The 27,951-nt window shown below is 53.6% G+C and overlaps 2 protein-coding genes across 4 annotated transcripts in view; one reads left to right on the top strand and one right to left on the bottom strand.

Annotated features, from left to right (window-relative positions):
* LOC138840929 (intraflagellar transport protein 81 homolog) overlaps positions 1–27,951 on the top strand; it is a 154,808-nt gene that overhangs the window by 8,196 nt on the left and 118,661 nt on the right. The window lies entirely within an intron of this gene.
* LOC138840930 (P2X purinoceptor 7-like) lies at positions 500–27,951 on the bottom strand. The gene is made up of 13 exons (XM_070041366.1): positions 27,755–27,951; positions 19,736–19,895; positions 18,200–18,268; positions 16,285–16,357; positions 15,378–15,474; positions 11,966–12,046; positions 11,410–11,539; positions 10,041–10,177; positions 4,955–5,045; positions 3,511–3,576; positions 3,160–3,309; positions 1,163–1,264; positions 500–1,067 (listed from the first exon to the last, which is right to left on the bottom strand). Exons 1-13 carry the CDS (start codon positions 27,880–27,882, stop codon positions 549–551), a joined length of 1,803 nt encoding a protein of 600 aa, XP_069897467.1. The 5' UTR covers positions 27,883–27,951; the 3' UTR covers positions 500–548.

Here is a 27,951-nt window from a genome sequence, read left to right as displayed (position 1 = left end):
CAGGTGTTTGGGATCTATGCTTCTTGACACTGGTCTAGTAGAAAACTTTTGTCAGGATGATGTTGTTTTTAGACAGTATCAGAATGGCAAGCCCTGGCTGGAGCAACAGAGCACCTGCCCCGCGTTCCACCCCCAGGAACCCCCCAAAAAGCTCTCAGTGCGGATTCTCTGCCCGGTGGTCTCTGGATTCTTGTTCTTTGAAATGGCTGTCGTTTAGAAATGAACAGCCAAAAGCAATGACCACAAGAAAGCAATCCCGAGGCCCGGCCCCGTCCGTGGCTGTTCCTTTCCTGGTGTAGAAAGGCTGAGCGTTGAGATGCGGGTAGATTCCGCCCCAGGCAAGGTCTGGCTGTGGAGCCCGCCAGCCTCCTGCGGGCGGCGGGTCGGTCCCTCGGCCGTGGCGGGCGGCTCAGCCTTCCAGAGCCTAGCAGCTGGGAGGGGCGGGGGGGGGCGTCGGTGGAATGTTCTGGGGTCTGGAACGACCCGAAGGCCGCGGGCTGGGTGGCCGGCGTGGGGAGGCCGGGCCGGCGCGGACCCGCGGGCGCCGGTCAGCAGGGGCTCTGGAAGCCGCGGTAGCGCCCGTCGGCCCGCGGGAACTCGCGGCGGATGCGCCAGCGGCAGCAGCTGGGCAGGATGGCGAAGTCGGCCAGGTCGGCGCCGCCGAAGCGCCAGGCGGCGTAGCAGCGGTAGGCGCAGTGGCGCAGGCGGCGCGAGGCGGCGGCGGCGGGCGGCGCGGCGCCCAGCGGCTCGCGGAGCAGCAGCAGCATCTGCAGGCGCCGCGGGCACAGCACGAGCGCGGCGAAGAGCGGCGAGGAGGTGATGCAGGGCCCGGGCGCGCGGCGGCAGCACAGCTCCTCCAGCGGCCGCCGGGGCTCGGGCAGCGCGGACGGCCGGCAGCGCCCGCAGCGGCACCAGCCGGGGCTCGGGCCGTCCGCGGGCTCCGGGGCCGGCGCGCCGCGCAGCGGCTGCAGCTCCTCGGCCTCGGCCTTGGCCGGCTCGGGCTGCGAGTCCACGTCCAGGTCCGGGAGAGGCAGCGCGGACAGCGCCGTGAAGTCCGACTCGGGTCTCTGCAAGGGCCAAGGGTCGCGGCGGTGAGCCGGGGCCACCCCGGCCCGCGAGGCTCGGCTCCCTCCCCTCCGAGAAGGCGGGGCGCGGTACTCACCGGGACCGGCCGGCCCTTGGCGTCCTGCAGGCTTTTCCCGAGCAGCTTCTGGTCCACCATTCGGATGTAAGGTTCGTCCACGAAGGACACGTACTTCAGCGTCTAGAGAGGGAGCGACATTGTGTCCATTGTCGCCCAGGCTCCTAACTCCAGCCAAAGGCAAGAGTTACTTCTCAGAGCACAAACCGCTGCACCGGCAACCCGCCGGGAAGGGTACATCCGAGGGTACATCAGAAACCCAGCCGGAGCCCCCCACCCCGACCCAGCCAGCCTGTCCACAGCCAGCTTACCCGTCCCCTGCTGAAGCTAGCGCAACGCAATTCTACTTCCTGATTCAGTAGCTCCAGAAAGCCAGGGTACTGCAACTTGGATGGTTTATTGATTTGTCTTGGCTTCTGTGCCAGTCCTGGGACTTGAACTCAGGGCCTGGGTCCTGTCTCTTAGCTATTTTGCTGGAGGCTAGCACTCCACCACTTGAGCCACAGCTCAAGTTAATTGGAGATGAGTCTCGTGGACTTTCCTGCGCAGGCTGGCTTCAAACTGTTCCTCAGATCTCAGTCTCCTGCTTAGCTAGGATTACAGGTGTGAGCCACAAACACCTGACTTAAATTGTCTATATGTTTGTTAAATTTCCTTCTATAATGGGCCATGGAATAGTGACTTTTTAGTGGTAAAAATGAACTCCTTCCCCTTTTATTTTTTTGAGACAGAATCTTGCTATATAGCCAATCAACCTTGTATTTATAATCCTCTGCCACTTTGAGTGCCAGGATTACAGGCAAGTATAACTGCACCTAGTGTTTTGCTTTGTGGGGGCCCCTTTTTAAACCTATTTGACATATGTTAATATTATTCTGTTTGCTGTTTTCCTCCTCTCAGCTCATGAACCTATAACTTGGTGGTTATGAGCAAGGCCTTCCTGCCCATGTTAGAGTTACAGCTCTCCCACTACTAGCTGTATATATCGGAGCAAATCATTTGACCTCTTTGGGCCTCAGTTTCCTCACATCTAAAAAGAGATAGTAAGCACCCATCTGTAGGGTTGTTGTGAAGATTCAGTGGGTTAATATGTATAAGCACTTAGGAGTGCTAGATAAGAATCTGCTGAAGGTCTGGGAAGGTGGCTCAGTGGTAGAGTGCTTGCCTTACATGCATGAGACCCTGCGTTCGATTCCTCAGCACCACATAAGCAGAAAAAGCCGGAAGTGGTGCTGTGGCTCAAGTGATAGAGGGCTAGGTTTGAGCTGAAGAGCTGAGGGACAGCGCCCAGGCCCTGAATTTGGGGCACCATGACAAAAATAAATCTGCTGTTGTCACCTCTGTCACCTGTCTCCCCAGCGCCGGCCATTCCTTACCTTGGACTTACTGTGGTTTCTTTCACTATTTACCCAACGGACATGTGGGTAGATGCTGTCTCCCCAGTGAGGACAGTCATCTGTTAACTGTTAATCACTGCAGTGTGTGTCTTACACACATGTCCTGGTTGGGTTCTCGCGGTGCCACTAGGTGGGCAACTATAAAGCAAAGCCCACCTGGGGCTTGAACTCAGGGCCTGGGTTCTGTCCCTGAGCCTCTTTGTGCTCAAGGCTAGCACTGCACACTTGAGCCACAGTGCCACTTCTAGCTTTTTCTGAGTATTGGAGATAAGAGTCTCATGGACTTCCTTGGCTGGGCTGGCTTTGAACTCGATTCTCAGATCTCAGCCTCCTGAGTAGCTGGGATGACAGGCGGGAGCCACCAGTGCCCAGCTTCAGCAGCATCATCCTCTTCTTTTTTTAATATCAAAATTGACACATTCTAGAGCATAAAAGTTTGTCTTCTCCACCTATTTTGCTTCTCTGTTTTTGTTTTCTTCTCCCTTGGGACCAGAGGACTCATGGGAGAGATGAGGTTCCCAGGTCTGATTGGCTGCAGGCTAAAGGCATATTCCTCCCGGCCTCCACCCAGCAGCAGGATCTTGGGGAGCCTTGGTGCTCCATTCTCACAGTATGCCTTACCGGGCTTGGTTCCACAATGAACTCGAACTTCTTCCTGTAGTAGTATTCGTTGACCATGCAGGGTTTGCAGCACTTGCAAGAGGAATAAACGCAGGTCTGACAGAGGCTGTTCGAGTAGGTCTTGATGAGAAAGTCAATGAACACTGTGGCCTGGGGAAAACAGACAAGCACTGAGCTCCAGAAGCTTCTTTTTCCTCATTGTTTGAGGTATTCTCACTATGCAGCTAGGCTGGCCTTGAATCTCACTCAGTCCTCCTGCCTCTGTCCCCCAGGTGCTGGGATTATAGGCATGTGCTACCAGGACTGGCTGCCACTTCATCCCTTAAAACACGGGCTAGAGAATTCTCTTACCAGACCAAAGTAGGAGAGGGTGGATCCGATGTACACCACCAGCTGGATGATGTCAAATTTCCCTCCCTGCAAACAGAGTAGGAAAAGTGTTGCAGAGCAAAGCAATGCTGTGCTCTGACTGGCAGTTGTTGGTTCTAGAAGGGCGCAGAGCCCCGCACACCCACATGCTCGCTTACTGTCACAGAGACAGCGACCACTGTGCATCCCGCCTCTGCCTTCCAGAACGTTCCCAGAGAACACACACTAGAGGAGAGCCAGGGAAGGTCAAAGCTCACTCCTCCCCATGGGCACCTCGTGCTCTTCTCCTCCGTGACCTTTCCTTCCTTCCACGTGGCTCCATCACAGTGGCTCTCGGGCCACAACAACCCAATGTGATACAATCATAGGCAGCACCCCATGGAGACAGCACCCCAGTTTGCTCCTGAACCGTCTCTCATCTCAGTCTGGGCCCTCTCTTCTGGCTTCTGGGCCAGGACAGGGTTGGTTCAAGACCAGCTGCTGGGACTTAGCATGCCCCTGATCAATGGGACTGGTGTAGAGGGGGCTGCGGCTCAGAAGGAATTAAGCAGAGTCAGTAGCTTCTGCCTGAGGCCTGGGCTGGAACTTCTGGAGAATTCTCTTTACATGGAGGCTACTCAGCTGGCAAGACGACAGAAGTACACTGTCCTGTGGAGATGGCCAACCGGGACCAATGTGAAGATGGGGGACTGGTTCCTGATAACGTGGCTTGGACATCTGGATCCAGCCTTATCTGAACTCCCAATGACCCCTGGATGTTTCAGTTATGTGAACAGCAACAACAACAAAAAAAAACACAGACATTTTTTTCTCTAAGCCAATTTGAATTGAGTTCTGTTATAAGCTATTTTGCAATGAGTTTCCGTCCTTCCTTCCCTTCCATTCCTTTTCCTATTCAATTCCTCACCTTTCCTCTCTATCAGAGTACTTTGTGTGTGTGTGTGCCAATACTGGGGCTTAAACTCAGGGCCTGGGTGCTGTCTCTCAGCTTTTTTTTCTCAAGGCTGGTGCTCTACCACTTGAGCCCTAGCTCCATTTTCTTTCTTCTTTTTTCTTTTGTACCCATTGTGGGGCTTGAACTCAGGGCCTTGAGCTTTTTCCCTCAAGGCTAGCCTAGCACTCATCACTTGAGCCACGATTCCACTTCTTTTTTTTTTTTTCCTGACCTGAGTAGCTAGGACTACAGGCGTGAGCCACTGGTGTCCAGCTTCTATAGGAATACTTTAAAGTTGACTATTAGAATTTTTCCTCAAATTTTTATCACAGACTTCTGATGGCCTGCTCACAGGCAGGACCCCCGAGGACATTTCTTCCTCCCCACTTATCCCACAAGCGAGTCGCACAGGGCCAGACAGTGACCATGAGCCACACAGCAGTCAGGGCCCAGTTCCGGGATGGAGGTGCTGGCACAGAAGGACAGACTTACAGTGCCGAAAACCAGGATGTCAAAACGGATCCCGAAGACTTTGATCAGAGTCCGATATTCCACATTGTTTTCCCTGTAGTACTTGGCAAATCTGCAGGAGGAAGAAGATCTGTAGATCCCACAGTCTCCGCAAGCACTGGCATTTTAGAGAGCAGAAACGAAGCTGGTAGCTGCCCCGCCTGCCTTCTGCCCCCACTGTGCTTGCCAGAGAGAAGAACCGGACCCGTGGTGGCCACCCAGAGCCCGGGCACCTCCTCCACCATCAGCACAGGCGGCCCGAAACTGCCTTTAGTGTCAGGTTACAATGAACAACTTTGAACCAATATGGGATTCACAGTAAGCAGAGGAATTTAAAGAAATGATAACTTCAAACAATGATTGTTCCTAATGGAGGAAGCATAGGCTTGGCTTCCAGAACAAAACAGCCAAAGAGGGCAAATCTTCGATCCTAAGCACCAGACAGTGCACCTTCACCATATGCCCTTTGGGTAGAGCCAGAGCCAGACAAGGGGAGCCCACCCCAGTAATCCTAGTCACACTAGCCAGCCCCAAGCTGGCTCCACAGCCCACCTGCCTTTCCTAGTGGGATGGCAGGGACGTTTCTAGGCCTCATTCTCCCTTCCTTTCTGCCTCCTGACCATGCCAATCTTCCCCTCTTGAGATACATATGAAATAAATCCTTTTAATGGTGTGGATCCACCTGTGCCGTCACTCAGCCGCCTTCCTCAACTGCAGCCTGACACAAGCCCCAGTCACTCCACATGCGCTATGGTCAAGAAAAATCTTGCTGGGTGCCGGTGGCTCCGCCTGTAATCCTAGCTACTCAGGAGGCTGAGATCTGAGGATCACGGGTCAAAGCCAGCCCAGGCAGGAAACTCTGTGAGACTCTTATCTCCAGTAAACCACTAGAAAACCAGAAGTGGCACTGTGGCTCAAGCAGTAGAGCGCTGGCCTTGAGCTGAAGAGCACAGGGACAGTGCCCAAGCCCAGAGTTCAAGCCCCATGACTGACCCCCCCCCAAAAAAAAAAGTCTTAACCATATTCTCACCAAACTCGCCTGCATTCCTCCCCTCACCACCTCCCGCTGGTGGCTTTAAGGTAAGCTTATTTGTTTTCTTTCGGCGTTATTCACAACCTATTTATATGTGTTGGGAGAAAAGAACACAGAAGACACATGCTCTGCCAAAACAGAGCACCTGAGAGTTCTTGTGAAATCTAAACTCCAGGCTGATGGCAGGTGGATATTTTCTGCCTTGGGTGGTCAGTCTCGCCTGGAGATGTTTCAACACCTTTGTGTGTGGTGCTTCTACCTCCTGCTCCACTGAGGGATCTGGATCTTCCATATACAAGCAAGGGTGCCTGGCCCCTCCACACCGGGCTTGGCCTGCCCAGGATGGCCACATTTGTAAGGACTCAAGTTTCTGCTTCTAGAGTCTTGTTGCAGCAGCTGAGGGCAAGAATCATTTGGGAGAATGTGTTCAAGAGGTAGGCTCCTGGCTCCGAACCTCACAGACTGGTTCCAGAAGGCTTGAGATGTTTCCGGAGACCTGTATCTCTGCTCTTATCAGTGGGCCACACTGGAGGAATGCTGCTTCCTTGACAATGTTGCTTTTTTGCCCACTGTAATGGGTCCACTCGTGACTCCCACAGCGGATAGTTATGTCTAAGTAACTAGCGCCCCAGGGCCTACAAATGTGACCTTGCTTGAGAATCCACAATTTAAAAATGCAGTTAAGGATCTCAAGATGAAGATTATCCTGGATATAGAGTGGTCCTGAATCCAATGACTGGCATTGTTATAAGAGAAAGAAGATGGAAACTGAAGGGAAAAAAAGACAAGGGAGAAGGCCTGTGGAGAGGGAGGCAGAGACTGGAATGATTTAGCCACAAGTCCAGGATGCCTAGAACCACCAGAATCGAGAGCCTTTGGAGAAGGCATGGCCCTGCTGAACATCGTTCCATACTTCTGCCCTCTGTGAGGGGCAAAAAACATGTCTGTGGTTTTACACCACCAAATTTGGGGCAAGTTTTAAACAGCAGCCACCAGAAACTAATACTTGTGCTGGAACTGAGAAATGTCTGGTGCACTCTGTGTAGGCCTATCCTACCTTACGCTTGATGTAAACTACAGACTCAACGTGTTAACTGCGTGAGGACATGTGAACTTCTCCAACTTCTGTGTTTTTAAAATACCACCTTTTCTCATACCTCATATAACCTGTCATTTCCTTCTCTTTTCTGTGGCTATTTGAAAATACTGTGTCTGCTTACCCATCAGATCAGGATTTATTTTTGGCCAAAGATTTCTTCTTTCCAGACAAAAGATGCGCAGATGCTTTATTCTAAAAGCATCTCAATGTCACAGCCCCCCCCCCCCCCCCCCCGGTCTTGAGAAAGCTCACATCCCACCAGGAAGCCCGTGTTCTTAGACTTGTTCAGGGACTCCAAGGACTTGTGCTGTCGTGATTGATTCTTTGCCTTGCTCACTTCTGCTGAGGGAGCAAGCATCCGGTCCTCTGTTCTTACTAATGGCCACAAGCCCATTCAGCAGAGCAGGAGGGGAGCGTCAAGAAGTTACCTAGCCAGCCGGGCGCTGGTGGCTCACGCCTGTAATCCTAGCTACTCAGGAGGCTGAGATCTGAGGATCGCAGTTCAAAGCCAGCCCGGGCAGGAGAAACCGTGAGACTCCTATCTCCAATAAACCACCAGAAAACCGGAAGTGGCGCTGTAGCTCAAGTGGTAGAGCGCTAGCCTTGAGCTGAAGAGCTGAGGGACAGCGCCCAGGCCCAGAGTTCAAGCCCCACGACCGACAAAAAAAAAAAAAAAAAAAAGTGACCTAGCCTAGGAACAGCTTCATCAACACAGAGGATGCAGAAAGCCTCCGCCACCCTTGGTGTCAAGGCCCTCAAACGGGGCCATGAAGATAAAAGACGGGAATAGTGTGGGTCAGCTAGAAGGCGTTTAGGAGCAGGGGACAGAGACCAAGCTAAAGTGCTTGTCCTTTCTCCAGAGGACTGTGTAATCTTAGCGCTGGCCACCAGCTGCCCCATGGAATATCGACCCAGGATTGTTTAACTGTTCATTTTCCCCCAATAGTTGTTTTGGGGTGGTTTTTTTATTTTTTTTATTTTTTGAGAAAAGCAGAAGTTCAGATTTTTTTGTTGTTGTTGTTGTTTTTTTGGGGGGTCCAGTCGTGGGGCCTGAACTCTGGGCCTGGGCGCTGTCCCTCAGCTCTTCAGCTCAAGGCTAGCACTCTACCACTTGAGCCACAGCGCCACTTCCGGCTTTTTTTTTTCTTATGTGGTGCTGAGGAATCGAACCCAGGACCTTGAGCATGCAAGGCAAGTGCTCTACCACTGAGCCACCTTCCCAGCCCCAGAAGTTCAGATTTTTATATAGACTTTCTCGAGTTCATATAAAGCAGCGTGATGGCTTGAGTAAACCCTTCAGGAGCCATTGAGAATGCTAGTGGGGGGTGGGCTGGGAAGGTGCGAGAATGTGTGCTTTCAGCACATTGAGCCCCTGGTTGTAGAGACCACATATAGTCAGGTGAAGCTGGCAGGAAGGAGGCAGCCTGGGGCTGCCAGGAGGTGCTGCGTCCGTCAGCACTTCTCAAATGAGTAGGTCATGTTCATACACAGTGTTTTGCTGAGTTGGAGGGAGGGACTGCGGTCCTGCTTTGTGACAGGCTCCTAGGGGGCCCGGGTCTGCTTCTTGGACCAGGCGAGGTCCATCTCCAGCAGTAGTTGGCAAACTCGAGTGAGCAGTAGGCCCCACTGGGCCCCAGCCCTGAACTGTATGAACCAGTAGATGGGAGGTGAGGGGGCCTGGGAACGTGCGGTCCAAGCCCCCGTGTGGCGGCTAGACTAGACTATGCATACAGAAGGGATTGAAGGGATTCCCAGATCTTAAAATGGTTTCCAAGTTGCTTCCTGAGCATGCATGGTTCCTTTCCTGTCACTTCCTGCCCCGCCCAGCCTGGCAATCTACAGCACAGATGAGTTTGCTGGGTCTGGAGCGTGACTCACAGAGTGCACCCCATTCAGGTCTGGCTTTTCCCACCTCAGTGTGGTGCCTGTGGAGCTGCTGACCTCCCATGGCAGTGTCAGACATTGGCTTCTTTTTTTAATCTATACTAGCTAGCCTTTTATTGCATAAATGTAGCTCTAGGCTGAACATTTGGGTCGGTTCTGGTTTTTAGCTATTATGAATAAGGCTGCTGTGAACATTCATGCACACATTTTTGCATGTGAATGAAAAAGCTCAGGGATAGCACCCAGGCCCCGAGTTCAAGCTCTAGTACTACAAATAAACACCAGACACTGGAGTCTCATGGCTCTATCCCTAGCTACTCAGGAGGCTGAGATCTGTGGATCATGGTTAAGAGCAAGCTTGAGCAGTTAAGTCCATGAGATTCATCTACAATAAACTTCTCAGAAAAAGCCAGAAGTGGCGCTGAGGCTCAAGTGGTAAAGTGCTAGCCTCGAGCATAAAGAGGCTCAGGAACAGCACCCAGGCCCAGAGTTCAAGCCCCAGGACTGGCAAAGGGAAGGGAAAGGGAAAGGACACTTGTAGTTATAAAACCCAGAAATAACCCAAATATTCAATAATAGAGGAAGGTGTGGGTGCCCGGAGCCCAGGATGAAGGGGTGGGGTCCAGGTGGCCCGGGCTGGTAGCTGTGGGTTTGGAGCAAATTGTTGACCTGCTCCTGATTTTATCTAGGAACCCCGATGGCCACTTGACCCTTGTTATGACCCTTACATGCAATGCTGTGGCCATTAATGTCACCATTACAGAGAATCTGAAGTGCCCTGGGAACAGAGAGACCCCACACAGTACCCATGTACACACTGACAGGGTCTCGGATGAGCCTCACGACAGAGGAGAACTCAGCAGAGGGCTGCGCTGAGAGCGATGGGGGTTAGTCCTCTGAGCTTTGAGCGGTTGTACAGCGCATTCACATTGCCACCAGCTCTTGTTATTGCCTTGAGAAACCTGGCTGGCCTTACTGCCTGCCACAGAGGCCATCCAGCCCGGCCCAGAGGCTCCCAGGCCAGCTGAGCCCGTCCTGTGGAGTCCCCGTACCTGAAGTTGTAGCCCGGGATGAGGGACTCGGTGGTGGTCTTGTCGTCCAGGCGGCGGAAGCTATACTTGGGGCGGCAGTGATGGCTCCACTGGTCTAGGTTGCAGTCCCAGTAGATCTCGATGCCCATGATTCCTCCCTGCATGCAAGGTCAACATGAGAAGTCTGCAAACAGGCTGAAGATGGTGCGGCGTGGCGCCATCGCAGCCTTAGAAAGGGTTTCTTTTAGAAGGAAAATGATGTCTAAAGATTTTAGAGCCATACATGTGAGTTAGGTCACCATGACAGCCAGCTACAAAACCCTCTCCCTCCCTCACTCCCTCACTCCCCCCCACCTGCTCTTCTTCCATCCTTATGCTTGACACGGCTTCCAGTAAATGGGGCCTGAACTCAAATTCCTTTAACCCCTTTCCCCTCACCACATGAAAAATCAAGGCTAACTGGAATTCAGGACCTCCTTTAAATACCACATACCTTTCATCTGTCAGCATGCCCACAGGGAAGGCTCCCTCTAGAGGTGAGCAAATGGAGGGTCCGGAGATGGTAGACCATCCTGGGTGACCCAGGTGGACTTACAAGCCCCTCTTATAAACACTCCCTCCCCGGCTGGGAAGGTGGCTCAGTGGTAGAGCGCTTGCCTTGCAAGCCTGAGACCCTGGGTTCGATTCCTCAGCACCATATAAGCAAAAAGAAAAAAAAAGCCGGAAGTGGTGCTGTGGCTCAAGTGATAGAGTGCTAGCCTTGAGCTGAAGAGCTGAGGGACAGTGCCCAGGCCCAGAGTTCAGGCCCCACGACCGGACCCCAAAAAAAATAAACACTTCCTCCCCTAAAGACAAAGCTTTTTACAATGGAGAGACGGAACTTGGCCCTAGATTCTTGAGAGCTGGGCACAGTGGTGCACACCTGTAATCCCAGCACTAGCTGAACTGAAACAGGAAGAGTTTGAGACCAGCCAGGGTTACATAATGAGAGCTTGTCTCACAAAACTAGAAGGAGACACAGCCATTGTGACCACTTAATTGAAATGCTCTGCTGCTGGCTTTGGTGACCGAGGCCAGGGTGTGCATTTTCCCCTGCAGCCTGCAGGGGGAGCCTGGTGCCACTCACACCTTGCTTCTGACTCTGGCAAACTAGGTCTGACCTCCAGAAACAGGAAAGGGCGTTTTGTTTGAAGCACACATTTGTCACAGCAACACTGGAAATCAACATCCTAGGAGACTCGCCCACTGGCCTGGGGTTACACGAGGGTGCTGCACGTGCTGGATGGTGTGAACCGTGTTTCTAAGGCCCAGCGTGTCTGGCTCCCTGGCCTCCCTAAGCAAGACACGCCCCCCCCCAACCTCCCTCCCTCTGAATCCAGACACCACTGACCTGAATTGCCACCTCTGAAAAGTTCTCTCCCGCCTCCCGAAGGATGTCTCCTAGTCGGAAAATGGGGCACTGTGGATTCTGAGTCTTGTGGAAGGTACAGGAGACATTCAGATCTGGCAGGATGTTCCTCCTGTGTGGGACGGGACGCGGGCATCTGTACTGGAGCAGACCGGGCCCCACTGTGTCCTCTGTCTCCCACATAATAGGGCATTGCTGCCAAATACAGCACCACCATTTCTGCCCACCTGCTTTCTTATGATCGCGTGTCGCTGGGAAAGCTAGCGCCTTGTAATCAGGGCACTGTGGAGTGAAGATGAGCCCTCCCACAGTCAAGTTCTTAGAGCCACAGTCGGGTCTAGGCTTGCCTGGGGCCAGAGCTCTAAGAACTTGACTGTGGCCTACAAGGTCCCGAGCGGCCACCCCACTGAGGTTCAGATTCCCAACCCATGGAAACTGGGGGAGAGAAAAAGCTGCTGTCATTTGGGGCTTTTTAGGTTTGAGGACATTTGTTAAATTGCCATGGTAACTGATACAGCAGGACTTCCTGGGCACTCACGTGGTATAGTTGTAGCCGGGGAAGCCTATGTTGTTCTTGATGAGCACTGTGAAGTTTTCAGCGCTCCTCAAAAGTGCAGGCCTGGGAGAAAGGAATGAGGGTCAGGGGTCCCACGGGGTAGCAAGGCCAACACTTCTGGTTTTGTGGAATGAGTGCAGAGAGATGGATACAGTACCCCAGTGGGTAGAACCTTCCATACATCCCCACAAAGCCGCCAGCCTCCCCAAGAACAGCATCTGCCTTCCTGAGACCCTATGGCAGTTACTGTGTCACTTCTTTTTTTTTTTGGTTGGTCGTGGGGCTTGAACTCTGGGCCTGGGCGCTGTCCCTCAGCTCTTCAGCTCAAGGCGAGCGCTCTACCACTTGAGCCACAGCGCCACTTCCGGTTTTTTCTGGTGGTTTACTGGAGATAAGAGTCTCACAGTCTCTCCTGCCCGAGCTGGCTTTGAACCATGATCCTCAGATCTCAGCCTCGTGAGTAGCTAGGATTACAGGCGTGAGCCACCAGCGCCCAGCACTGTGTCACTTCTGACACTCTGGTAGAACCGTGGCTAGGTGTGTGCCATTGTGTGTTGATAAGTGTGTAACCACCAGCATACTAGGGACAAAATCTAGGAGGCCTGCCATGTGAGTGCTGATCGTTGTGGAGAGTGACATGGGAGCCGGAACCGGTCCGCTTGCCACCCCAGGGTGGCTTCCCTCGTACGGCTGAGTTTCGGGCAGTGTGAGGACAACGCCTGTCTCACCTTGCATCCCAGCCTTCAGCACCGGGCTGAAGGAGCATGGGACACTCCCTAAAGGACAGGCACTCAGATTCCAGACCACCGCAAGGCCACTCGCCATCCACCCATCATCCGCCTGTCCACCATCTACCCACCCACCCGCCCATCAGTCCACTCACTAATTCATCCACCATCCATCCACCCACCCACCCATCAGTCTACTCACTAATTCATCCATCCATCCACCCACTCATCTACAACACAAATATTTATGGTATGGGGCATGGTGCCAGGCACTGGGGTACAACACTAAATAAGACAGGCAGCATTTTTAGCCCGTGGCAGCCAAGCGCCTAGGAAAGATGGCTGTGGATAGAGGGAGCCAGTGTCCTGCTGCCTGGCACGGAAAGGGGGGGGTGTCTTCCAGCACAGTCCACGGCCCCCCTCTGACTCCGAGGACCTGCTCTGGCCCTGCTCAGGGCGCCGCCGTTGTGAACAGTCATTGTCATCGGCCCAGCACCCCCTCACTTTTGTCAATATGATCTCCACTTTCCCTTCCTCCATTGTATCTAGACTAGCCTCCCCAAAGGACCAAGAATATTACTGACACTACTCTGAGGCCTGGATCAAGCCTTGCCTGAAGCCAGAAACTCTGGTTGTCTCATTTACTGGAGTCAGAAACACAGCCAAAAAATAATACCCACCCCCTCCACCTCCCCACCCCCGCCTGTTTTCTGAAGTGAACTTCAGCTTAAAGCTAAAGTTTAAGACGCTGAACTTTCTGCCACTTGTATTAAGAAAAAAAAAAAGTCCTATTAATGACAGATACCTGTTGAGTACTGGACTTTGCCCTCCAAACATGGTTAACTCCACACTGAACTTTAAGGATCAGAGTTTTCATTCTTTTTTGATCGTGGGGCCTGAACTCTGGGCCTGGCCGCTGGGCACTGTCCCTCAGCATTCCAGCTCAAGGCGAGCGCTCTACCACTTGAGCTACAGCACCACTTCTGGTTTTCTAGTGGTTTATTGGAGATAAGAGTCTCACAGTTTCCTGCCTGGGCTGGCTTTGAACCGTGATCCTCAGATCTCTCAGCCTCTTCAGTAGCTAGGATGACAGGCGTGAGCCACCGGCACCCAGCTTCTCGTTTTTTATACTGCAAGGGCTTTTGGGGCCTGGATGGTATTTCAGACTTCTTGTGTCCTCCATGAAACCCGGTCTCTCCTGTGCATCCTTACACATGGAGTAAACTTCAAAGCCTGCTGCACAGGGCTGAACGTGCAGAGTGAACACAGCAGTTAAATGAATTAAGTGAATCCATAGAACAGATGAGGAAACGGAAGTCCAGGGTAGAAAGTCATTTAAAGTGTTAGCCTTGGAAACCAGGCTTGGTGATTCATGCCTCAAATCCCAGTACTCAAAACTAAGCAAGGAGGATGTGGGTTTGGGGCCAGCCTGGGCTTTATAACAAGAGTAAACAACCCAAAGAGCAGTGCAGCAGCTGGTGCTCCAGACCCAGTGTGTCTGATGAATAAGCTGTTGGCAGGGCGGGAACCAGGATCCAGGGCCCGTGAAGGGGCCCCTTGTCTGGATCCAAGAATTAGCGGGGTGTGGGCTATGTGCCACCCACCGCTGGGCCAGGCCTCCTCCCTCCCCCAGAGAAACCTTCCTGACTTAGAAATGAACCTGGGGTCACAATGGAGGGCCCCACAGGGCAATGCGGCCTGAGCCCCACCCTGTCCCTGGCGGAGACCTTTGAGCCTCTTTGCCCCACCAGTGCTGAGCAGAGCGATTCTGAGTCTCCCTGGTCTGGGCAGCCACAGGAATGGGCGACTTTTTTTTTTCTTCGTTGGTTGATGCACTTGAACTCTGGGCCTGGGCGCTGTCCCTCAGCTCTTCAGCTCAAGGCGAGCGCTCTACCGCTTGAGCCACAGCGCCACTTCTGGTTTTCTGGTGGTTCATTGGAGATAAAAGTCTCATGGACTTTCCTGCCCAGGCTGGCTTCAAACCTTGATCCTCAGATCTCAGCCTCCTGAGTAGCTAGGATGACAGGCGTGAGACACCGGGGCCTGGCTCAGGCAGCTATTTTAATGTCAAGACATCATGATTGTGTTGCATGGTTGTGCACCCTCTGTGGTAGACACATTGATTCTCATTTGATAGAAGAGGACAATGCTGCTGCTCAGAGAGGTCAAGCCACTTGCCCCAGGTCACCCAGCAGAGATGTGTTAGTCAGGAATGTGGTCCTGTCTAGCTGTTCTCCACTGAAATGCACCAGTGCTTGAGGGTTCTGACGTTTAACATCCTGACCCTGTACGGTAGAGAAAAGCCTTGCAAGGAATCATCAAGTCTGTACAGCACATGCGTGTTGTATTGGGGAACATTTGCCTTCCTTCCTTTCTCTCCTTCCTCCTTTCCTCTCAGATCCTCCTACCCTCCCCCATTTTTCTGCTCCTTGTCATCAGCCCGGACCAATCAGAACAAACCCTGCTGGACACTGCAGCGCTGGGGACCAATCAGAACAAACCCTGCTGGGCACTGAGGCACAGGAGTGGCCAGCTGGCACAGGACGATGTCACTGCGTCGGCAGGAACTCTGTGGTCATGCTGGCAGCTGGCACAGCTTTCTCAGAGTCGCGGGTGCCTGGCACTGGAGGCCACAGGCCCTCAGCGGGCGCCGGGCTGCCACTCACCGCGGGGCCTCCTCGACCGCCTCGGCCGGGCACCAACCCCTGACCTCGCAGGTCTTGTGGGTCGCGTTGAAGGAGATGCACTTGCCAGTCTGGATTCCTGCGGACAGGACGGGGTTGCAGGACAGGGGTCACAGGTGCAGCCCAAGCTGAGAACCTGCCCTGCCCCACCGGCCCGGGCAGAGCCCAGGCGCAAGCACTGAACAGCGAGCCCTTAGAAAGAACAAGAAAGCCTCGCGTGCAGTGCGGAGGCTGGGCCCTGGGGTTCTTTACAAGGAGGGGTGCCCGGAGCGGAGCACTGTGTCTCCTCTCAGCACCTGGAAGTGGGCAAGACCCACCTGAGTGCCACCTGATGGACACAGGACATAGGGACGTGGAGGCAGCCTTCTGAACTCTTAAAGGGCCAGCCACATCCAAGACGTCTGTGCACTGATTCACACGTACATGGACTGTGAGCAGATCTGGCCACTCAGCCTTTCTGAGAGCGAGCCTCGGGCATTGGCCACTGAAGCGGCTAATTTATCGTTTCTGTCGCATGCCTCATAAAGGCATGAGAGAAGGTCATCTTCAGGCTAGCATGGCATTGTCCCCAGCCCCCTGATGACCCAAGGTTATGCATCATAGATAATATGATGGGCCGCTCGATGGTTCTGCCAGTTAGACCTGAGGCTGCCAGGTTTGGAGGGGCTCCCGGCGCAGGAGACGGGAGTCGCACTTGCAGGCTGCAGCTGGTCTGGGGGACACAGCCCAGGACCTGGGCTTGTACCAGATCGCCTGTGGTTTGGTGGTAGAAGAAGGCGGCTGACAGCCAGGGGCTGAGGACCTGGACTGGGCACCAAGAATGTCACCAGAATGCCAGATCACCCCCCCACACCCCGTAGGATTCCCCTCGGGAAAGAGCAGGCGGTACCTTTGCCTAGCGGGTCTGTCCATCCCTTTTTACAGCCCCGATCAGAGGAGCAGACCGTTCTGCGGGTGGGGTACTGTGGGGAGGACAGGACAGTGAGGAATGAGAGCCGATGTCCTTGTCTACACGAAGCCTGCCCTTCACCGTACTCCCCACACACAGCCAAGTGAGAACAGGACTCATGTCCATCAATGGAGGGAGGGACAAATTCCACCCGTGGAATATTACCCAGCCACCAAAAGAACAACAAAGCACCCACATGAACTACAACATGGGGAAACCTTGAGAACTTGATGCTGAGGGAAAAAAGCTGGGCACAAAGGGCCATGTGCTGTGCAGGCCCATTTGCAGGAAGTGTCCAGAACTCGCAAGTCAGACACACAGAAAGTGGACTAGGGGTTTCCAGGGGCCGGAGAACAGAGGTTGGTGGGGAATGGGCAGTGCCTGGCTCTTCATCTTTCACTCTTGGTAACTCAAAATACTGGGGGAGAGAGCAAGGAAAGGGTGACATTGTCCAAAAAGACCAATGCAGGGCTGGGATGTAGCTCAGTGGCAAAGCGCTTGCCTAGCAAGTGCAACGTCCTGGGTTCGATCCCCAGTACCAAAAAAGAAAAGACAAAGAAAATACAGTTTAAAAGAAAAAAAAAACAAAAAGACCAATGCAACAGGCACCCCTCTGCACATCACCCTCATAATGACAACTGACAGAAAGTGACTGTGTGTGGGGGCTGGGAAGGTGGCTCAGTGGTAGAGTGCTTGCCTTGCATACCTGAGGCCCTGGGTTCGATTCCTCAGCACCACATAAGAAAAAAGCCAGAAGTGGCGCTGTGGCTAAAGTAGTAGAGCGCTAGCCTTGAGCTGAAGAGCTGAGGAACAGTGCCCAGGCCCAGAGTTCAGGCCCCAAGACCGGACCCAAAAAAAAAAAAAAAAAAAAAAAAAAAGAAAGTGACTGTGCACCTTACCACGTCTGGGAGGTGCTGGGTTGTCAGCCATCCTCAGAGCTGGGTTTTGTTATTGGTCCTTTCTGTGGATGAATGCATCCAGGCCCAGAGGGTGGAAGTCACCTACCTATTTTCTCTTCCTTACAACTCTCAGTAACTTGAGCCAGGCACTGGTGGCTCATGCCTGCAATCCCAGCTACTCAGGAGGCTGAGATCTAAGGATCCAGATTCCAAGCCAACCTGGCAGAAAAACCTGAGACCCTTATCTCAGTTAGCCACATAAAAGCCAGACATGGAGGTGTGGCTCAAGTGGGAAAGCATCAGCCTTGACCAAAGAAGCTAAATGAGAACATGAGGCCTGGAGTTCAAGCCCCAGTACATGCCCAGAAAGCCCAAGAAACAAAACACAGAGCAAGACCTTGATAGGGAAGCCATTTTTCTAGACAGAGAAAGTCAAGAGGGAAGTCAAGAGGGGGCTAGGCCAAGTCAGGAAAGACAGTGGGGTGGCGGTGTGGGGGTGTTGAGGTCATGGGGTCTGAGTGTTCCCCACGACCTATCCTGCAGACAGGTTACCGTGGGCCTTGGGAAGAGCTGCTGTGGATGGGAACACCAGGATTTTAACTCTGGTCCCTTTGATGCTGTGTGACCCTGGACAAGGCTCATAACCTTTCTGGGTTCTGGTGTTCTGACATGCCAGGCGGGGCTGTGTGGGTTTCCCTGGGAAGTTGATATGACTTTTGAAGTGTGAAACGAGTTACATGACCTAATGAAGCCTCAGTGCTGGGGAGCAGTCCCCGTCCTGGACGCAGGGGGGCAGATCTGTGGTCCCCAATCCCCCCGCTTGTCCTGCCCTGCGCAGCCCTACCCACCAAAGAGGCAAGTCGCCCTCAGTGTCTGTGGGTCCAAATGCATCCTGGGCTCCCCTTCTGTTCCTTTAACCCCACACCTCCCTCCCCGGTCCCAGCGCGCCCGCTCACCTCCGGGCACAGCTTCTGCTGCTGGCCTTCCGTCTTGAGGAAGTTTGTCATCACGAAGAAGGAGTTCCCCTGTGGGGGGAGGAAGCCTGGGCGTCCTGGCAGCTTCTAAGCTTCTGGAGCCCCAGCGGGGGGGGGGGGGGGGGGGGGGGTGAGGCTTTGACAGCTGAGCCATGGAGCCTTAGAGCTGCGCCATCCTGCGGGCGGCTGGGGTGGCGGGGCCGTGGGGGGCTGTGGGGGGCTTTGTGGGGTCGTGGGGGGCTGTGGGGGGCCGTGGGGGGCTGTGGGGGGCCGTGGGGGGCCGTGGGGGACCGTGGGGGGCCGTGGGGGGCTGTGGGGGGCTGTGGGGGGCCGTGGGGGGCTGTGGAGCTGTGTGGGGCCGTGGGGGACCGTGGGGGGCCGTGGGGGGCTGTGGGGGGCTGTGGGGGCTGTGGAGCTGTGTGGGTCATGGGGCTGTGTGGGTCGTGGGGCTGTGTGGGGCTGTGGGGGGCTTTGTGGGGCCGTGGGGGGCTGTGTGGGGCTGTGTGGGGCCGTGGGGCCGTGGGGGGCTGTGTGGGGCTGTGGGGGACCGTGGGGGGCTGTGTGGGGCCGTGGGGCCGTGGGGGGCCGTGGGGGGCTGTGTGGGGCCGTGGGGGACCGTGGGGGGCTGTGTGGGGCTGTGTGGGGCCGTGGGGCTGTGGGGGGCCGTGGGGGGCTGTGGGGGGCCGTGGGGGGCCGTGGGGGGCTGTGTGGGGCCGTGGGGCTGTGGGGGGCTGTGGGGGGCCGTGGGGGGCCGTGGGGGGCTGTGTGGGGCCGTGGGGCCGTGGGGGGCTGTGTGGGGCCGTGGGGGACCGTGGGGGGCTGTGTGGGGCTGTGTGGGGCCGTGGGGCTGTGGGGGGCTGTGGGGGGCCGTGGGGGGCTGTGTGGGGCTGTGGGGGGCCGTGGGGCCGCGTGGGGCGGCCGGGCCACTCCCGGGAGCTAATGGAAGGGGCGGGGGCGTCTTCCGCCTGGCCTGGCCGTGGTTAGCCCCCCTTCCCCGCCCCCCCTTCCCTGACTCCCCCCGCTCCCCGCCCCCCCCTCCCCTCTGGTGATTCTGGGCTTGTTTTGGGGGAAGGCCGCGCGGACCCTCCAAGGGCCGGCCGGCTCCGGGCTCCGGGCTCCGGGCCTCGAGGCCGCGTCCCCGGCCCGCGTGCGCGGCTGGGCGGCCGGAACCCGCAGGGCTGCGGCGGCTGCGCCTCGGACGGGACTCGGCCCCGCCCGCCCGCACGAGGACACCGTCTGGTCTCCGTTGGGATTTTCACAGAGCCTTTTAGAAAATAGGGCGCGCGTCTTTGTGGCTCTGGTGTCGGACCGGGACGAGGCCGGGCGGGGCGGGGTGGGGCGGGGCGGGGCGGGGCGGGGCGGGGCGGGGCGGGGCCGGGCGGGGCCGGGCTCGGTGAAACGGGGGGGGAGGAGGGGAGGGGGGAGGGGCGGGAAGGGAGGGGAGAGGGGAGGGGCGGGAAGAGGGGAGGGGAGGGAGGGGAGAGGGGAGGGGCGGGAGGGGAGAGGGGCGGGGCTCACCTGCAGCCCGAAGGTGTAATCGGCCGTGTCGAAGATGCTGCCCGCCGCCGCCGACCCCCCGGCTCCGCCCGCCACCTCCGCGATGCCCTTCACCTTGGCGTTCACCGAGCTGATGACCGGCTCCTTCCGCTGGTACAGCTTGTCACTCAGCAGCGCGAAGCTGGGGGCAGGCGGGGAGGCCATCAGCGGCTCGTGCGCCAAGGGACCAAGCGAGGCCCTGGCGGTGGTGGGTTCGAGCACAGGCGCTCGCTCATGGCTGCCTCCGATCAAAGCCTGGCTCTGCTGGGTGACTGATTGCCTCCCCCCCCCCATTGTTTATTTTTAAGCAGTTGTACAAAGAGGTTTGAATCCAACAAGTTAGGTTATGAGTGCAGTGCACCGTGCTCACTGTCGCCTGTCCACCGCCCTCCCCCACCGTCCCGACCCCCAAGTGGCATCCAGCTCCCCCAAAATGTACGTTGCATATAGTAACTGTATGTTCCTCCTCTCTCCAGCCATCTGAAAAAATTCTGTCTGTTGAGGGAGAGAAGCCATACACAAAACATAGTTGCCTGTCATCCTGGCTACTCAGGTGGCTGAGAGCCAAGGATCATGGTTCAAGGCCAGCCCAGGCAGAAGAGTCCCCATGAGATTTTTTTTGGTCCGTCATGGGGCTTGAACTCTGGGCCTGGACGCTGTCCCTCAGCTCTTCAGCTCAAAGTGAACATTCCACCACTTGAGCCACAGCACCCTTCCTGTTTTCTGGTGGCTAGAGTTACAGGCAAGAGCCATCAGTGCCAGGCCAATGAACCACTCAAAAACCAGAAGTGGTGCTGCAGCTCAAGTGGTGGAGCACTAGCCTTGAGCACAAAGAGGCTCAGGGATGGTGCCCAGGCCCTAAGTTCAAGTTCCACAACTACCACCACCAACAAAAAGTTATAGTAGCCAGGCACCAGTGGCTCATGCCTATAATCCTCGCTACTCAGGAGGCTGAGATCTGAGGATCGAGGTTCAAAGCCAGCCCGGGCAGGAAAATCCGTGAGACTCTTATCTCCAATAAACCACCAGAATACCAGAAGTGGCGCTGTAGCTCAAGCGGTAGAGCTCTTGCCTTGAGCTGAAGAGCTGAGGGACAGTGCCTAAACCCAGAGTTCAAGCCCTACGACCGACCAAAAAAAAGTTATAGTATACAGTAAAGAAAAAATGTTATAGTATATGATGGCATTTATATGAAATATCCAGAATAGGCAAACCCATAGAGTCAGGGAGATTGCTGGTCGAGGAAAGAAAGATGCAAACACTTCAGAACTAGATAGAAGTGATTTCATACAACTATATTAAATGCTACTAGATTGTTCTCTTTTGAAATGATTAATTTTATATTCTATGAATTTCACTTTCATAAAGGAGCTAAGATACATGTTTACAGACATGGCCATATGCCATGTCAGATCAGATCAAGGAATGACCATCACCAAGTTCAGGGTACTGTTTACCAAGGGAAGGGGGTGATGGGATGAAGGAGAGGTTTGCAGAGCACAAAACTTGATTAGTTGCCAGACTCCAGTGGCTCACACCTATAATCCTAGCTACTTGGGAGGCTGAGATCTGAGGACTGCAATTCAAAGCCAGCCTGGGCAGGAAAGTCTATGAAACTCTTCTCTCCAACTAACTGCCAAAAAATCCAGAAGTGGAGCTGTGGCTAAGTGGTAGAACATTAGCCTTGGTCATAAAAGCTCAGGAACAGTACCTAGGCCCAGAGTTCAAGCCCCAGGACCCACAAAAAAAAAAAAAGAAGACAACTCCAATCATCAGTCTTACAACACATATATAATACATGCAGCATTCTCTATCCAAAGCACTGGATCTGTTTGACCTACCATCTACCATTTGAAAAATTCGCAAGCACTCAGCATGTTATAGCTGAGCCTTAATGGAGTCCAGCCTCCCAGAGCCGCACAAGCTGCCTTCACAGACTAAAGAACACATACAGCTTAGCAGTAGGACACTTGCAGGGCATGCACAAGGCCCTGGGTTCAAGGAAAAGATGACTGGGGGGATGGAAAGGGGGGAGAAGGAGGGGGTAGGAGCATGCGTAAGAGAGGTTGCTGTGTCCTGTCCTTCAGAAAGAACATTCTAGTGATGAGCCCAGCGGTGCAGTCTTGACCTTGCCTGGTAACTCAAACAAGCCATGTCACCATTGCAGGCCCTAGATTTAGTCCAGACAGGAGGTGATAACTCCTTGGTTATCAGCTCTAAGCAGGACAAGGGAATTCTGGAGTTGAGGATCAAGCTCGGCCTGAGAGACAGGGCTGGAGTCCCAGGGAGGGGAGAGCTGGAGGGCTTGGGCAGGCGAAGGGAGGTGGTGTGGTCAGGCTCAGGTGCATGGGGAGATGGTGGAGAGGCGAGGCAGGGGTAGGTGAGGGGAGACCAGGCCCGGGCCCACTCACCAGATGTAGAAGCAGGTGCCCACCAGGAAGATGTTCTTCACAGTGCCGATCCACAGGCTGTGGATACGAAGGACCCTCACGGTGGAGTGCCCACACAGCTGCCTCCCTGCCAGCATGGTGCCCGTGTGCAGCACCCTGCCAGGGAGGCCTCTGTGCCAAGCCCAACGGACTCTGAGCAAAGATAACACTAGGGTGAAAGTCAGGAGAGCCCTGAAAGTAAACTGACTCCACAGCTGTGCACTCCACATCCAGCCTGGGTCCTAACCACAGGGGCTCCCTGGACCTGTGTCCTCATCACACCCTCCAGTTCCCTGGACCTGTGTCCTCATCACGCACTCCGGTCAAAGGCCATGCACGTTTTTGTCAAACCACAGAAGATAAAACCATTCATTCTACGTTCTCACCAACAAATGCACACTGCCTTTTAAGAGGGCCTTGACAAACTAGAGCGAGACCAGGGGCCTAGCTGAGAGTCTCAGTTGTATGCTGATGGCCCTAGTCAGGGGGGGAGGGGGGAGCACGTGGAGAAAAGGGGCAAGGAGGGGCTGGGAAGGTGGCTCAGTGGTAGAGTGCTTGCCTTGCATGCATGAGGCCCTGGGTTCGATTCCTCAGCACTACATAAGCAGAAAAAGCCAGAAGTGGTGCTGTGGCTCAAGTGGTAGAGTGCTTGTCTTGAACTGAAGAGCTGAGGGACAGCGCCCAGGCCCAGAGTTCAGGCCTCATGACTGACCAAAAAATAAGAAAAAAGAAAAGAAAAGGAGCGAGGACCAGCAGTGTGACGCTATTTGAAGTAGGAGAAGCACACAGGGCACAGCTGTAACTAAGGCAAAGAACACAGGAGGCAGATTCTGGCTCAGTGTAAGAAAGAAGAGTCTAAATCTAGGCACTGATGGCTCACACCTGTTATCTAGCTGCTCAGGAAGCTGAGATTTGGAGGATCACAGTTGAAACCTAGCCCAGACACATAAGTCCACAAGACTCAGATGTTTGAAGCTAACTAGAATATGTAAGTCTACAAGACTCTAAAGGTAGAGGGCCAGCTGAACAAGTGAGCCCCAGTACTGAGGGGTGGGGGGAAGGATGGAAAGAAGAAAGAAAGGAAAAGAAAAGAGAAAGAAGTATCTAACCCAGTGCCAGTGACTCACATCTGTTATCCTAGCTACTCAGGAGGCTGAGATCTAAGGATGGAAGTTCAAAGCCAGCAGCTAAATCCATGAGATTTTTTTTTTTTGCCAGTCCTGGGGCTTGAACTCAGGGACTTGGCACTGTCCCTGAGCTGCTTTTGTTCGAGGCTAGTGTTCTACCTCTTGAGCCACAGCACCACTTCTGGCTTTTCCTATGTGTGTGGAATCGAACCCAGAGCTTCGTGCATGCTAGGCAAGCACTAAGCCTACCATTAAGCCACCTTCCCAGCCCTCCAGGAGATTCTTATCTCTAATTAACCACCAAAAAAGCTAGAAATAGAGCTATGGCTCAAATGGTAGTAGAGTGCCAGCCTTGAACAAAAAAAGGGACAGTTCCCAGGCCCAGAATATGCAAGCACTAGGATTCTCTCTCTCTCTCTCTCTCTCTCTCTCTCTCTCTCTCTCTCTCTCTCTTTCTCTGTCTGTCTCTGTCTGTCTCTGTCTCTCTGTCTCTCTGTCTCTCTGTCTCTGTCTCTCTCTCTCTCTCTCTCTCTCTTTCTCTGTCTGTCTCTGTCTGTCTCTGTCTCTCTGTCTCTCTGTCTCTCTGTCTCTGTCTCTGTCTCTGTCTCTGTCTCTGTCTCTCTCTCTCTCTCTCTCTCTCACACACACACACACACACAGAGCTCTAACAGAGCAGTCTCAGGACAGAACAAGCTTGGCTGAGGTGGCTGGTTGGTGGCAATGAAGACTAGTGATGATGATGATGAGATCCCTATGCACCCCATCCACTCCCCCCCCCCCGGCTTCTTTTCCATCTGCATTTAAGCATCTTGAAAAGAAAGCTTCCCTCCATCCATCCACCACCACTTGGTGCCTCTCTCCTCCTACAGCCCAGCTCTAAGAGAGTGAGTCACGCATCCCTTCCGCATCCCTTCACACCTCCACCCTCTCCAGTCTGGCTCCCGCCCCCTCCAGCACCTCCCCAGCCAAGTCCTTGTCACTAAATCCAGGCCCACCTGGGACCAACTCTTCCTGCTCTCACCATGCATGCTTCCCTCTCCTTCCCAATCCTCCCTCCCCTGCCCTCCCTTCTGCTCCAGAACCCACAGTCCGTGACTTCTGTGACTCACTGATTTATTTTATTGGTTTATTTTGGGGCTGGTCCTGGGGCTTGAACTCAGGGCCTGGGTGCTGTCCCTAAGCTTCTTTTGTGCAAGGCTAGTGTTGTACTACTTAAGCCACAGCTCTACTTCCAGCCTTTTGTGGTTAATTGGAAATAAGAGTCTCACAGACTTTGCTAGCCAGACTGGATTCAAACCAGGAGCCTTAGACCAGAGCCTCCTGAGTGGGTCAGGATTACAGGTGTGAGCCACCAGCACCTGGCCCACCACTGCTTTTTGTGTGTGAGCAGTACTGGCCCTTGAACTCAGAGCCTTGAATTCTCCCTTAGCTTTTTCACTAGAGGCTAGTGCTCTATTACTTGAGCTACACCTCCACTTTTGCCTTTTTGCTGGTTAATTGTAGATAAGAGTCTCACTAGCTTTTCTTCCTAGGCTGGTTTCAAACTTCTGTCCTCAGATCTCAGTCTCCTTAGTAGTTAGGGTTACAGAAGCGAGTCACCAGCACCTGGCTTTTAGACAGGGTTTCTTGTTCCCAGCATCAGAACCTACTCTGTTGAGTTTAAGAAAAAAGATGTCTGCCAGGTGCCAGTGGCTCAGGCCTGTAATCCTAGCTACTCAGGAGGCTGAGATCTGAGGATCAAGCTTCAAAGCCAGCCTGGGAAGAAAAGCCTCCGTGAGACTCTTATCTCCAATTAATCTCCACTCAAAAATCAGAAGTGGTGCTGTGGCTCAAATGGTAGAGCACTACTAGCCTTAAGCACAAAGAGGCTCAGGGATAGCGCCTAGTCCCTGAGTTCCCTGACAAAAGAAAAAGATGTCTTAAGGGGGGGAGGGGGGTATAATTGGGTGGGGGGAGGGGGGAGGCTGGGAAGGGAGATGAAGGGTAAACAAAGGAGGAGGCTGCAATGCTTGGTAAGAAATGTATGCATTATCCTGCCCATGTAATTGTAGCCCCTCTGTACAGTATGTTCTCAAATAAAATAAAATAAAATTAAAAAAAAAAAAAGAAAAAGATGTCTTAAAAAAGGCAAATCTAGGGGCTGGGAAGGTGGCTCAGTGGTAGAGCGCTTGCCTTGCATGCATGAAGCCCTGGGTTCGATCCCTCAGCACCACATAAGCAAAAAGAAAAAAGCCGGAAGTGGCGCTGTGGCTCAAGTGGTAGAGCACTAGCCTTGAGCTGAAGAGCTGAGGGACAGCGCCCAGGCCCAGAGTTCAGGCCCCATGACCGGACCCCCCCCCAAAAAAAAAAAAGGCAAATCTACAGAGAGACTCTTATCTCCAATTAACCACCCATATCTGGAATTGGAGCTGTGGCTCAGGTAGCAGAGTACACATCTTGAACAAAAAAGCCATAGGAGAAGTCTTGAGTCCGAGCTCCAGTCAGTACAGGCAGAGAAAGACATATTAAATAGGTAGATAGCTAGAATAGGTAGACTAAATACATATATAGTCTAGATAGATAGATCCATAGATAAATAGATAGACAGACCAGCAGACAGACAAATAGCTACCAGTTATGGAGGCTTCAGTGCATGCTCTCCAGCCATCGTGATGCAGGGTTTTCACACCTTTTCTTCTTTAATTGTCAAAACGATTGTATGAAGATGTAGGTGCAGAAGCTGAGGCTCTGCAGGTCACGTGACTTGTCCAGGATTATCAAATAGGTTGCTCTAAATCTGAGTGACCATGGGGCTCCCTGGTGAGCATGGCCACCATCACCACCCAGAGGGAGGCCCTCTTTTGCAGAATCAAAACCACAGTGGCAGACCCCTTCACACCCACTAAGTTGGTGATGATTTCAAAAAAAGCCACAGTAACAAGTGTTGGTGGTGATGGGGAGACCCAGAGCCCTCATACTCTGCTGATGAACATGAAAACAGCCCGGCCGGTCCCCTAAAGCGGACATGGGTCTCCACTCGGAGGCCTAGAACATTCACCCACACGAAACCTTGCACACGGGTGTTACACAGCATTGTTCCTAAGAGTCCCAAGGAGAGACAACTGTGCTGTTATCAGTAGATGAACAGACATATAAAAGTGGTCTTTCCATACGAAACACTAATATTCAGACATTAAAAAAGTATAAAGCAGAGCTACATGCGTGGTTCAAGTGGTAGAGCACCTGCCTAGCAAGTGCCAGGGCCAGAACAGAACCCAGTACTGTTCATTCATGCTCCAACATGAATGAACGTTGAGAACAGAAAGACAGCCAGTCACAAAAGGCCATAGAGTGTATCATTCCACCCACATGACACGTCCCCAGCAAGTGACTATAGACTGAAGCGGCTTCGTAGGGAGTCGAGGATGCCGGCTAAGAGAGGGATTGGAAGGGGGTGCGAGGGGGGTGCGTGTGTGGTTCCATGCTTGAGTCCTGTCTCCAGCCATTTTTGTTTGTTTGTTTGTTTTAGTTAACTTGCAGGTAGAGTTTTGCTTTTTTCCCCAGGGCCAGCCTTGAATCTAGATCCTCACACTCTTGTCTCCTATGTAGCAGGGATCAAACACATGCACCACTGTGCCTGGCTTCCTTCTTTCTTTCTTCTTTCTTTCTTTCTTTCTTTCTTTCTTTCTTTGTTTTTCATTAAAAACTTTATTTCATTGTAAAGATGCTGTACAGAGGGGTTACAATTACATGAGTAAGGTAATGAGTACATTTCTTGTCAAGCATTGTTACCCCCTTCTAGTATCCCTTCCCTCTCCGACCTCCCTTACTCTCCCCCACCCTGTGGCTTGTTTCTTGAGGTGAAGTCTTGATTAACTTTTCACCCAGGCTAGAATTGAACCATAATTCTCCCATCTCCACCGCCAAATAGCTGGGATTATAGGAATGAGTCACTGTACTGAGTCCATCAGGATTCTTTTGGGGTTAGTATAAATTTCCTAAAATTGCTTGTGGTGAGAGTTAAACAGCTCTGTAAACACACTAGAACCATTTTTAAATAGAAAATTATAGTGCATGAATTACATCTCAATATTCTGCTGAAAACACAAGAAACCAGGGAGGCTCTTTCCTGACATTGGAGAGGTTCTAAAATGATGTTGACAAGCTTGGTCCCGTTCTTCTCCCCTCTGGTTGTCAGCAGGTGCGCCCTGGAATGCTGGCGTCCTCCTTGGGATCTCATCCAGGTCGGAGCCCAGAGCTTCCCACCTGCGGCAGGCCTGCCCTGCCCTGCCCTGCCCTGCCCTGCTCATCCCGCAGGCCCCGGCTGGAGCCCAGCGGCGCTGTCCTGAGCACCTCTCACATTTGGGAACCACATGAATTCAGGATGTGCAGCCGCAGCCGCAGCCTGGGATTTTTTTCTGTGCATCCAGTGGCTCAGAGATTAGCCCAGCCCCTACCCAACTTACCTAATGTAGAAAAGAACGATCATATGCAGGAACCACTTAATGGTGCCATAATTGGTGCTCTGGATCTGAGTGACTTTGTTTGTCTCATACTGGAAAACCTCGTTCCAGCAGCTGCTGCAGGCAGGCATGCTGAGGGATTCACTTCCTGCTCCGGGCTGGTCCTGGGTTCCACCCTCCCCCGCCAGGCCGCGGCAGGT

The sequence above is a fragment of the Dipodomys merriami genome, unplaced genomic scaffold (genome assembly GCF_024711535.1).
Source record: "Dipodomys merriami isolate MVZ:Mamm:240054 unplaced genomic scaffold, mDipMer1.0.p SCAF_307, whole genome shotgun sequence".
Taxonomy (NCBI): Eukaryota; Metazoa; Chordata; class Mammalia; order Rodentia; family Heteromyidae; genus Dipodomys; species Dipodomys merriami.
Note: the sequence above shows the minus strand (reverse complement) of the source record. Positions and strands in the feature narration are given on the sequence as shown.

What these genes read in the sequence shown, in the direction of transcription:
- LOC138840930 (XM_070041366.1), bottom strand. Translation starts at nt 27,882, where the DNA reads ATGCCTGCCTGCAGCAGCTGCTGGAACGAGGTTTTCCAGTATGAGACA. An exon ending in ATCCCGGGCTACAACTTCAG is followed by an intron (nt 5,046 to 10,040) that starts GTACGGGGACTC and finishes TTCCTCCTGCAG; the next exon opens with ATTTGCCAAGTACTACAGGG. An exon ending in ACATCCTGGTTTTCGGCACT is followed by an intron (nt 3,577 to 4,954) that starts GTAAGTCTGTCC and finishes CTCTGTTTGCAG; the next exon opens with GGAGGGAAATTTGACATCAT.